This window comes from Dermacentor variabilis, chromosome 7, assembly GCF_050947875.1.
Source record: "Dermacentor variabilis isolate Ectoservices chromosome 7, ASM5094787v1, whole genome shotgun sequence".
In the NCBI taxonomy this organism is placed as follows: Eukaryota; Metazoa; Arthropoda; class Arachnida; order Ixodida; family Ixodidae; genus Dermacentor; species Dermacentor variabilis.
Genome location: NC_134574.1, coordinates 128,521,170 through 128,534,179, shown reverse-complemented (window position 1 = coordinate 128,534,179; position 13,010 = coordinate 128,521,170). Strand labels below are relative to the sequence as shown.

At 47.4% G+C, this 13,010-nt stretch overlaps 1 protein-coding gene across 1 annotated transcript in view; it reads left to right on the top strand.

Moving 5' to 3' along the window:
• Nucleotides 1-62: 62 nt before the first annotated feature.
• LOC142587126 (BTB/POZ domain-containing protein 3-like) overlaps nucleotides 63-13,010 on the top strand; it is a 52,257-nt gene continuing 39,309 nt past the window's right edge. Inside the window, exon 1 of the mRNA XM_075698015.1 lies at nucleotides 63-416. Within this exon, the coding sequence (XP_075554130.1) occupies nucleotides 390-416 (27 nt within the window). The 5' untranslated portion in view covers nucleotides 63-389. The remainder of the gene's footprint in view (nucleotides 417-13,010) is intronic.

The following is a 13,010-nucleotide window of genomic DNA, read 5'->3' as shown; positions in this document are numbered from 1 at the left end:
AGGAACGTAGCCTCGAACCAGCGCGCCGGGCTACTCTCCTCCTCGCACTGATACATGCGGACTCCTTGCAGCGGCAGCTGGGCAAGGTGGCAGTTTATTGGCGAATTAGTGCGATTCTAACGAGTTGTGCCTGGGATTTTTGCGATTTCAGATTACAAAGTTCGAAGGGCTACCACTCTGCTGTATTCGGCAGCAAAAATAACTCTCGGAACCAAGCATGAAGGGCATCTCCAACCGCGGCGACTTCGTGGACACCGCCGCTGCGATAACAGAGACGCGTCCGCTTTGTGTTGCCAGCATAAACAGAAAGAACTTGATGCCATCGCGTGTATGTTTGGACGGTTTCGTTCCCAGTGAGCGATCGGCGACGAACTCGGAACTGGGCACCCATGATCAAACTGGGATGTGAAAGAAAGGTGCGTATTGGGGTCGGTCAACTATTGCGAATGGATGAAATCATGCACGCACATTAAACTTATTCTGTTCAAACGTGTTCTAAGATTATCATGCTTGGCAACCAACGTTCTGGCGGAAGTATACCGAGGACGTATTATGAAAACAGTACCTAAGAAATGAAGGTGCGTTCTTTTCCATTCTGTAACCAAAGCCATGTCTACCGTGTGCTGCCAGACACTATACTTCGCATTGGCTCTCCTGTTCTTCCGAATCTCACCGCCGAGCTGTCGACGCCGCTCATCGCGCGCTGTATTACTGCAGAAAATAAAGTTGTTGCTGTTGCGAAGAGTAGTTTTTCCTTTTACAACCCTCTCGATTAGTTGATGTGCCCTTGCCCGCACAAGCACCATTCAGAACTTGCAAGAGTGCGCATAATTTTCCAACGCGTCGCGTAAGTCAGATTGATCGTGGCATAATCGCAGCTACTATAATCAGCTCATTTTGTCCATGTTAACAGCCCTTTCAATCGAGTTATTTTACAGTTTCTTATTTTGCAAACCTTGATGTCCGGGAGCCAGACAAACACTGTTTAGAAACTCTTACCGGGAAAATTGTAGAAGCACGAAAGCTAGCAAAACGTTCTTCCTCGGAGCTTTGCAGTTACCTGGATTGGGCTAAGTTTGTGCGGCACACCTCATGACCCATGGGGACAACTCTTATTGTTGTCCCCTGAGTGATACTTCAATAGAGTTCGAGGCTAGGCGCACACAATGTTAACAAGCTACTTGTGCACGTTACCTATCGGCCATGTTCAGACTTGGCTCCTATTTCGATCACATGCAGAGCTGCGGGAGCGCCTCTAGGGCCATCGCCGTTCTATATTACGGCTATATCGAAGCTAAAAGCTTAGTGGCGACATGCTAAGATGTTTCCCAATCCAAAGAAAACTTGTTGACACCTTTCAGCAGAGCGCGAAAAGTCGCCACTCGTCGTCAACAGCATGTTCGCCATGCTCCCTCGAGCGCATACCATCATGTCGGCGGACGATAGACGGCGCTGTGATCGCAAAATAGCAGCGCCCTCAATAAAAGGGTCTATGGGATTGCACCGTTACACTAAGTTCGCAAGCACTTGCAAGAGTATGACGAGGAATGGCGGGACTGTCGGCCTGCTATGCGCCAAAGCACGCCGCCCATTTATACCTTGAGAGGATGAAGTGTAGAGTGTACCAGAGGACAGACAAAGCGTGGTGGTCCCTGGCAGGGGTGAGGGCTCCGAGGGCGTGCGCGACGAAGTTCGGGGCGCTGTCTGCGGTTCACGCTGTGAGCGAGAGGACTTCGAAAAAAAGTAGATTCGACGCGATTACACTAAACGTGCGGCAATGCTCCGGTGTACGAGAGCACCTGAACTGATGCCGTTGGGGGTGAATGGTTCCCACGCCTTATTTCTTAATGATCCAGTTCATATCTTACGTACTTCGACCTCTGCCTCGGCCGCCGCCGATAACGCCAGCGTCACTGATGATAACGAAAGAATCAACAATAGGTGGATATTACGAAACACCGTACCAGGTATACAAGGACGGCGAGGAATTTTCGCCAATATCTGTCACAGTTAATTTCGCTGAACGTTGTTATCATGCCATGCCTTCACTTGGCTGCGGCGGTTCTGCTGAGAACCCGGGTTCGATTACCTGACGCGGTGGCTGCCTTCCGGTGAGGGCGGAGTGAGAAAACCTACCTGTACCCAGCTTTGAGTGCACATTAATGAAGTACAGGCTGTCGGCATTAACCCTGTGCCTCTACAGCGGCGTTTTTTGTAGCCCACCTTGTTGCTTCGAGAATTCAAGCTGCGTCAGTCCTGAGCCTTGAAGCGTGGGTCTCTCCCCGCAGGGGCGTCTGCGTCAGCAGGCGTTTGGTGTGTTGCGACACCACGTACCCGAGCACACGAGGGTTGGACCCTCCCGCGTGTAGCCGTGCGCGGCTTAGCCGTGTCTGGGGAAAAGGGGATCCTGGGGGTTGAGCCGAAGCTGGGTGTTTGGACCTTTAAGGCCCCCCGTCGGAGGCAACACACCTCTTCGGCCTCGGCTTCACATAGACGGCACCCCCGGACTGACCCACCCGGGGGAAATCGGCAGTCGCCTTTTCCTGTCCTCCTCTCCAATCTTCGTCTTTCTCTCTCGCCTTTTTCATCTTTCCTGTCTTCTCTTCACTTCTGCTAACTTCCTAGTCTCCCGGCGGCAAGGGTTAACCTTGTGTAGCTAACCAGCCTTGGTTATGCTGTATTTGGTTATAGCAGCGATGTACGGCTGGCGTTGGCAGGGTTTCTCTAGCAGAAACTCCTGTCACGTCCCCCTGTTGGGCTCCATGGTGGGTGGTCGGCATCGCGGCCGAAAACCCTACAGTATTCATGGAAAACGCTTTTCCTAAACTCCCTGATCGCCCTCACAAACGAGGGCGCACCGAAGATCTCTTTCAGTTTTTCGGACGACAAGTCCAGAACTTTCCTAGATATCATGTAATCCACTCAGAAAACCCAGACAAACTAGTGCGTAACATTTCACCGTTCCTTGTTTCGAAGTCTTTAACTGAAGTTTTTGGAACAGGATATAAGGCGTCGAGAATGACAAGTGGTGATCTTCTCTTGGAGCTCCACGATAAGAATCAGTACGAGAAACTGCCGAAACTTGTCTCATTTGGTGAGACCCAAATAACAGTTACTCCGCACCGAACCATGAACACCACACGCGGCGTTGTCTCGGACGATGACATGCTAGAGCTCACTGAAGCTGAACTCTTGGAGGGTTTCCGTGAACAGAATGTCATAAATGTAAAGCGAATTAAGATCAGGCGAGACGGTAAAGAGATCAATACGAAACACCTGATACTCACTTTCGCTTCAAGTGTCCTCCCCGAGTCCGTCGAGGCCGGTTATATCAAACTTCGTGTTAGGCCATACGTGCCCAATCCTCTCAGATGCTTTAAGTGCCAAAGGTTCGGGCACAGTTCACAGAACTGTCGAGGCCGGCTGACATGTGCCAAGTGCAGTGACAAAGAACATTCCTCCGAAACGTGCCAGAACACTCCACATTGTGTCAACTGTGAGGGCGAGCATGCCGCATACTCGCGGTCCTGCCCGTCCTGGAAAAGAGAAAAAGATATTGTCACAATCAAAGTCAAAGAAAATATATCTTTCAAGGAGGCACGTAGGCGGGTGTCATACCTGTCTAACAGCAGCTTTGCCGATGTGGCGCGTAAGGGGGCAGCGTCACAACGGCCTCCGGCGGCTGTCCGACCCACAGGCAGTGAGTCGGCAGTTACGCCATCTGCCCCCGCGGCGGTTGCAGCTAGCGCTGCTCCGTCAACCGAGGAGAAGGGACCATCCACCCCGAAGGTGGGTGCAGCCGAGGCTGCCCCAACCTCCGAGGCCCCTTCCAGCGCTGGCAACGGCCAGCGCAGCCAAATCCCTCAGGGAGCCCCATCGACCTCCGGGCTGGTGGGCGCAGGGGTCTTGCCCTCCAAGGCGGGACTCCCTCTGAAAACCTCTCGCTCGCAAGAGCGCTTGTCCGGCGCCTCACACGAGGCAATGGACACTACACCTGTACCCAAGGCGCACCAAACGCCTAAGGAGCGTCGAGAATCGCTCGAACGCTTCAGAAAGAACAAAACACCTATTACAGGGCCTCGAAAGGGCTCTGTAATATAAGGCATCCACTCCGTTTCCGTAAACACAGCACCAATTTACCTTAAACATGGATACACAAATAATTCAATGGAACATCAGAGGTCTCCTTAGAAACCTTGATGATTTGCAAGAACTCATCCACCAACACAATCCAAAAGTGCTGTGTTTACAGGAAACACACTTGAAATCAAAATACACCAACTTTCTTCGACAGTATGTTACTTTTCGCAAAGATCGCGATGATGCTGTCGCATCGGGCGGTGTTGCAATTATAATTCAAAAAAGCATAGCCTGTCAACGTGTACAGCTACGAACGGCGCTTGGGGCAGTGGCGGTTCGAGTTATTCTGCTAAACAAACTTATCACTATTTGCTCGCTTTATATTCCTCCACATTATAAACTAAGCAAACATGAATTTCAGACCTTTATAGATGAATTGCCAGAACCCTATGTTGTTCTTGGCGACTTCAATGCACATAACTCCCTGTGGGGCGACCCTCGTATAGATTCGCGAGGACGTCTTCTCGAACAGTTCCTTTTTTCTTCGGGTGCGTGTCTGTTGAATAAGAAGCAACACACATATTACTCTCTTGCAAATAGAACCTATTCTTCCATAGACCTTAGCATAGTCTCCCCGTCTGTACTGCCTGAACTTGAATGGGAAGTTACCGACAACCCTTACGGCAGCGACCACTTTCCTATACTGCTAAGATCACCTAAAGACAACGAATATCCACCACACGCTCCTAGGTGGAAGATTGAGACAGCTGATTGGGATAAATTTCGATCTCTTACAGGTATCTCATGGGCTGACCTGTCTTCGTTAGGAATTGATGCTGCAGTCGAGTTCTTTACAGCCTTCATAATAGATGTCGCATATAAATGCATATCAGAAGTAAAAGGCTTGGCCTGCAAACGGCGTGTCCCGTGGTGGAACGACGATTGTAGGATCGCTCGTAAAAAACAGAACAGGGCGTGGGGGTTGCTACGCGCTTCTCCCACTGCGGAGAATCTTAGCAACTTTAAAAAAGCAAAATCCGAAGGCAGACGAACCCGCCGACAGGCCAGACGAGAAAGTTGGCAGAAGTTTCTATCGAGTATTAACTCGTTCAGAGATGAGGCCAAAGCCTGGAACAGGGTGAATAGGATAAGAGGGCGACAAGCATATGCACTTCCTTTGGTAAACACAGAAGGCGATACCCTACAAGCTCAGGCGGACTCACTTGGGGAGCACTTTGAGAGCGTGTCAAGTGCCAACCATTACTCGCACTCCTTTATGAAATATAAACAAATAGAAGAACGTAAGCCACTTATGAGAAAATGTCAACAGAATGAACCATACAACTGTCCTTTTAGCATTGCCGAGTTGAGAGCTGCCTTGAGCGCATGCAAGAGCTCTGCACCGGGATCTGACAGAATCATGTATGAAATGATCAAAAACTTACATAAAGACACCCAAGTTACACTAGTCACAATTTTCAACACCATTTGGGCTGCGGGATACCTCCCGACTGCATGGAAAGAAGCCATTGTGATCCCGGTTTTGAAACAAGGCAAAGATCCTTCCTCAGTGGCTAGTTACCGCCCGATAGCCCTGACAAGTTGCCTTTGTAAGGTATTTGAAAAAATGATCAATCGGCGTCTCGTGCATCTCCTAGAGTCCAGTAAAATGCTTGACCCATTTCAATGTGGTTTTCGGGAAGGGCGATCTACAACCGACCATCTTGTGCGCATCGAAGCGAGCATTCGCGATGCCTTCGTGCACAAGCAATCTTTCTTATCTGTATTTCTGGATATGGAAAAAGCGTACGACACAACCTGGCGGTACGGAATCCTGCGCGATCTTTCCGCGCTAGGTATCCGCGGCAACATGTTAAATACTATAGAGAGCTACCTAGAGAACCGTACATTTCGAGTGAAAATAGGTCCTGCACTGTCGCGTACATTTATACAGGAAACTGGGGTACCCCAGGGTGGCGTACTCAGCTGCATGCTCTTTGTCGTAAAGATGAACATGCTTCGTGCATCTTTACCACCAGCTATTTTCTATTCAGTCTACGTAGACGATATGCAAATAGGTTTTAAATCCTGCAACCTCACAGTCTGTGAGAGACAGGTACAGCATGGTTTGAACAAGGTGTCACAGTGGGCAGAGAAAAATGGCTTTAAAATCAATCCTCACAAGAGTTCTTGTGTTCTGTTTACAAGAAAGAGAGGCCTGGTTCCGGATCCTTGCCTAGAACTGTGTGGACAACAGATACCTGTAAACAAAGAACACAAATTTCTAGGTGTTATACTTGACAATAGACTCACTTTCATCCCACACATTAAACATCTTAAAGAAAAATGTCTGAAAACAATGAACCTAATTAAACTTCTATCGCAGACTACGTGGGGTAGTGACAGGACGTGCTTAATGAATCTCTATAAGAGCCTGATTCGGTCACGACTAGATTATGGTGCCGTGATCTATCATTCTGCCACCCCGAGTGCGCTAAGGATGCTAGATCCGGTCCACCATCTAGGAATCCGCTTAGCCACGGGCGCTTTCAGAACAAGTCCCATTGAAAGTTTATACGTAGAATCAAATGAGTGGTCACTTCATCTGCAGAGAACATACATCAGCCAAACATATTTTCTGAAAGTGCATTCTAATCCCCAACATCCGTGTTTTAATACCGCTAATGATATGACAAATTCTACACTCTTCCGGAATCGTCCCTCCGTAAGACAACCTTTCTCGATGCGTGTGAGGGAGCTTAGTGTTGAAATGGATGTCCCAATCCTCAAACATCGCCTAATGCCTCCAGCTAAGCTGCTACCTCCTTGGGAGTGGCAGATGATAGAATGCGATACATCCTTCATGCAAGTTACAAAACACGCTCCAGAGATTGAAATACAAATGCATTTCCGGGAACTCCAATACAAACACTCCTGCACGGAGTTCTACACCGACGCATCAAAGTCACGCGTGGGGGTGTCCTATGCAGCCGTCGGTCCATCCTTCTCGGAATCCGATGTACTGCATCCGGAAACAAGCATCTTTACGGCTGAGGCCTACGCACTGTTGTCGGCTGTAAAGTATATAAAGAAATCAAAACTCGAGAAATCAATTATATATACGGACTCCCTAAGTGTTGTGAAGGCCTTGCTGTCATTCTGTAACCACAAAAATCCGGTAATTAATAAACTTTATTCCGTCCTATGTAAAACGTATATATGTAACCAGCATGTCATCATATGCTGGGTGCCGGGTCATAGGGGCATCGAAGGCAATGTTCTGGCGGACCAGATGGCCGCATCAATTGCATCGTATTCTGTAAATCCTACCGCAGCAGTCGCTGTCACAGATCTGAGGCCCTACTTGCGCAGAAAACTGCGAAACTACTGGCAACGCTCGTGGGACATGGAAACAAACAATAAATTGCACATAATAAAGCCACAATTAGGGTTCTGGCCTTCTGCAACAAAATCACGCCGAACAGATGTCCTATTGTGCCGTCTAAGAATAGGACACACATTTGGCACCCACAATTATTTACTCACTGGAAATCAGCCCCCAACCTGTGGGAGATGCGGGGAGAGGCTAACCGTCCTCCATGTCCTCCTGGAGTGTCGGAAAGCCGAATCTGACAGAAAGAAACATTTTCCGTTAGCATACCGGCAGCTCATTCCCCTTCATCCTGTAATGTTACTCGGCCCAGAACCGCTCTTTGACACTAACTCAGTTCTAGCATTCCTGAAAGATGTTGTGCTACATGTAATTAGCCCTATACGTTCATAGCGTCCCCTCTCTCTAGAGGATGCCGCTGTGAAAGCTATTTCGCATAGCACATGCCTCTCGGCCCTTGCGTTTCAAGGGCTCTGGCGAGGCTGTAGTGCTGTTAGACAAATTTTAGCATCTCGCATATTTTATATAATGCAGCATTCTTTTTAATGCATTTCAGTGATCATAGTACATGTCATTAATCATTGCCATAATTTTATTACCTGTAATTTTTATGCAATTTACACTCTTTTAGGCCCCTTTACAGCCAGGTCACATTAAATTCACAGAGCCCATCACACCACGACATATTCATTACCACTAGCATGGCGCTCTTTGGCCATACCTGGCCCTTGCGCCATTAAACCTCAAACATCATCATCATCATCAAGCGTGGGTCACGTGTCCTGCGCACGTGGACGGCTTTCTCTTGTGCATGCCTATATGTGCATACCGCTTTTGTCTGTTTGCAATGCCGAAACCTTACCGAACAGGGTGTTTCCACTGCTATTCTGCTATATACTTATGCTCCAATGGTAAAAAGGCAGTTGTCATTTTTGCGCTGCTTAGTGGCCACGGTGTTGGGCTGCTGAGAACGAGGTTGCGGGATCGAATCCCGGCCACGGTGGCCGCATTTCGAAGACACCCGGGTACTTAGATTTAGGTGCACGTTAAAGAACCCCAGGTGGTCGAAATTTTCGGAGTCCCCCCCCCCTCCCCCTCTGCGATGTGCCTCATAATCAGATCGTGGTCTTAGAATGTAAAACCCCATAATTTAATTTTTGCGTTGACAACAAGTGCTCTTAGCCGCCGTTTGAGATCCAACTTCCCTGAATAGTTTTGTAAGCAGTAATTTCATCCTAATGCTTGCATCGTCTACTATTAAAGCACGACAAGTTTGAAAAATTTCGCGGATCTGGCGCATGGCTGGCCTCACGAAGCGGTCGCTGTGAGTGAATCGCCAGCAGACATTGCGTGACGCCGTCCACAAACATGTACACTGCACTGAAATTGAACATTTTAGTAGAGTTTAAAAACAAAACTGGTACAGGCCAGTGTACCAGCTTGGAGCGCTGCAAATTGCCTGTTAATAAATTCCAAAAAAAACAAAAGCTGTGTTGTTTCATGCGCGTCAAAATTCGCTTATTGTAAAACCAGTGATAAAGTTCAACAACTGCAACATTGAAATAGTTGATACTGTAAAAACGCTAGGAATACTCTTCAATAAAAACATGAGCTGGGATCCTCACGTTAGCTCAGTTATGTCTCGCCTAAATAGGTGTGTTGGTGTTCTAGCAAAATTTCGCTCATACCTTCCCGTATCCGTAAAATTGTTAATTTATAACACACTCTTCTTATCCCATCTTAACTATTGTTTCCTGGTTTGGGGAAATACCACATCGTCTAACACTAGCAAACTGCATGTGCTACAAAAGAAGGCATTACGTCATATCGCTAGTGCTGATTACAATGCACACACTGCTGAACTGTTTCGTCAGTTTAAAATTGTTCCCGTGCCCAAACTTTACGAGTATTTTCTATGCATAAGATACAAAAAATCTGTATATAACAGCGAGCATGCATTTCTTAGCATATCATCGTTGAAAACGAACACCATTGTATATCCATTCCGTAGTAAAGAATACTGGCACGTGCCATTTTGTCGTACTGAGCTTGGGCGGCAAATGTTACGTCATGCACTTGCAGTTCTGTTGAACAAACTAATTTTCCAGGATATTCATGTAGAAATGTGCAGCATACGTAACATACGAGAGTTCTTCATTCCATGATGTCCGTACTCTTTTTCCACAGCTGTTAGTATTTTTATGTATGTATAATTACTGTCAAGCTGTTCGTATTACATTACATTGTATAACACTAGAGGTTAACCTGCAATGGTAAGCTGTTAAAATGCCTTGTTAATTGTCGCCCTTTTTGTATGCCTTGTATATTGGGGGCTCGGGCGCTTCTCAAGTGAATTGATTTTCACTTTTTGCCCGAGCATTTCCCGCATTGTGATGATGCAAATAAATTTCAACTTCAACTAAGCCATTGGAGTTTTAAGCAATATGACGTGCATGGGCGTAAAAAGCCGGGTTTCGTGACCCTGGCTATGGCCTGGCTGTATTTCTTTGCTGAATAGGCCAACCAATCACAGCGGAGTACGCGCGCCGCTCGGGTTTTTTGCAACACCACCAGATGGCTCTCGCCTCCGCGCACAAGCGGCTGCATGTTAATGAGGAAGTGAACGCTTATTGCGGATAGAATGCATTCGAATTGCACTATACACAGGTATGCGCGTGCTGCCTCTGAAACCATGATGCGTTCAAGGTGTCCGCCGTACTCGCTAGTTGTCAGCAACTCCGCTTAACAAAAGGCTCTGGATAATTTGTGTGCGCTTGTGTGCGCGCGTGCGCGTAGGTGTGCTTCGACACAAAGCTTCGCTGTAGATAGATTTCAGCTCGTTGGGTCTCCCACATTTTCTTTTTTCAAAACTACGACGTGACAGGATACGTAGAGGAACAGCAATTAAGTTTAACGTAGTATTACTACCAGAACAAGGACCCCTCATTCGACGAATCGGGCATGACGTCATGCATTTTCTTGCGTAATGGCTGTTAATCAGTTCTCAAATGTGGCGATGGTGGGGATTTCCTGATCGCTTTATTATACAGCGCAATACACCATCAATATCGGTAATGTCAAGGGCTGCTTCTGCGATAACTCCCAGGCCTTCCCGCCTCTTTCCTGGCTTACCATGCCTCTACTGCCGGTCCAGATTGATCCCAGTTCTAAGTATGAAAGGGGCAGAATTACTTTGCGTCTTTTTTCCTTACAGTGGATTACAGATTGGTGTCTACATCTGCAACCGAGTGCCGGTGTTGTGAGTAGGGCTGGCAGTTTCACGCTAACAAATCAGTCCGCGAATCCTCGGTCATCTTATTACGATCCCTTTAATGTGTGTGGATGGCAAGTGGTTTGGTATTCGTAGTGTCCTAATACAAAGCTTAGAACGACGGTTCTCATGCATGTTGTAACGGCAGTCAAGCCTTCTAAAAAGCAAAACCAACACTAGCCGTAGAAAGCTGTCTTGTTAAATTAGTTAATGTGATCTTAGCCTTTCCAGTATTTTTCTCTAAGTTTTCGAGGTGTAGGACCTTAATTTACTGAGAAATAAACATTTGAAGTTATCATGACAGTGCTCCTCTAATGTGCCTGACACCGCAAACTATTTCGGGTATGTTGCTGGGAAGGAAAACTATCGTTTTTTGTCGTATATGGCCATGCGCTGATGCCAGCACGAGCACAATGTTGAAGTCTCAGTTTTGCCTTGGGCCGTATGTTGCGCGACTATGTGCTACATCTTAAGCAAACAAATATGGAGCATAAGCTTGTAGCCAACGTTTAAAATTTTCCTCGGTTTACGAGAACTCCTGCTCACAGAGAGTGATCAATTTTGCCCACTATAGCTCTTTCGGAAGGTGCACAAAAAATTGCGATATTGCTCATTTTACTGATGCGTTACAGAGCCGCAAACACGATGCTTTGGTTCTTCTATATTTGGCAATTTGAACAAATAAAGGTTGATGGCATAAGCAAAAACGTTACGCCCTGCAGCTTGTAGAATTCCACCTTTTCTTTTCGTGAAGTAAGGCTTACGAAATCCGGGGCAGTGTACGCCGCATAAGAAAGACTTCTCCGTTCCCATGTATACCGGTACAAGAACTTTTGAGGTGAAGCATTCTCTTAACACTTGCAATTGATTCGATATTTGCAGGTTCGCCAGGCCAACTGATCTATGATAAGTGGTCTTCTGAAACGAAGCAGACTAAAAATGTTTGTTGCGTGTTCGTTTTGTTGCTGCAGTCTTCGTGTTCATTGCAATATCAATCATGCGGCCGTTCGAGGCGTGCTTTTGCCGTCGTCGTCGCCGTGCTGTCAAGCTATGGACGACGGTTTGCCGCACGTGAATTAAGGTTTAGAAGGTCTTTTGAGAGACGCGACAGACGGGCAGCGCGTTTGCCTGCAAAAGAAGCGACTGGTTCCAAGTGGACGGACCGTCACGATCTGCTCGTACGCCTCTTGCCTTCCGCTGATGGCACGAGTGCTGTGTGCAAAAACAGGGGCCGTATAACGTAAAACTATTCCATGAAGATTTTATTCCAAACCCTTGATGTCGAATTTACGCAATCGCCGACGCAACCATTGGGCGGTGACCCGCAGAGTTGCTTGAACAGCCCGATCAAACGCCTCTCCTGGTTCATACGAACATTGCTACGGGGGAAGCCCGTTGACCTCCCCGTGGGAGCGATGACGGCCGAGTGACAGCGTTTTATATCCCGCTGCCATACCGTCCAGGTAGGAAGGCGAGGGACACGGAGCTCTCGGAAGCGCCGGCAGTGGAACGGCTTAATGGTTGTGGTGCGACCACGTACCCGCAATGGGAAGACCACGTCTAGGTGTCGGAAGGTGCGTACGTGCTCCTCTCTACCGCCGTCGGCCATTAGAGTATACGATTGAATGTAAAGATAAATGACAATATAAAGAGAAATTAGTAAAAAAAATTTAGAAATGGCCTTTTTCTGTTTATGGCCTGACATAATTTTTCTTCATTTCAACAGCATTGGTCTCCATACAGTAAAGTGAAAATGTAATAAATACTGTGAGCGAAATAACATTTGCTTCTCTCTTTACAATCTTCAATTAACATTTGTGTGTTGCAGCTTCACCAGCCCCGCAAGTATAGGTGATGGACCTAATAGGCACGAGCCAAGTGGTCTTAGTTACTAGAGTCCCTGTACATCCTCTGACACGCACTCAGTGCTTACTCTTTCCTTTCCTCTTTCCATTCTCATTTTCCGCACCCCAGTGTAGGGTAGCAAACCGGGTGCTCGTCTGATGGACCTCCCTGCCTTTCCTGTCGTAGAAAGGCGGTATTCCTGAGACGACAAAACACCTCTTGTGCCCGCGATTAGATGTGCAGAGACAATCGCTGACAAACATGTCAACATTTATCATTGGACAATTAACTGAAAAGATTCTATTGGGACCTTCGCCTGATCCTCGTCATCAGCCTGATAGTCTGAATGGATGGATACAACTTTATTGTACGTCCCGCAAGATTTAACGCGACCCGGGCTCAGGTCTCGCACGGGGGAACGTC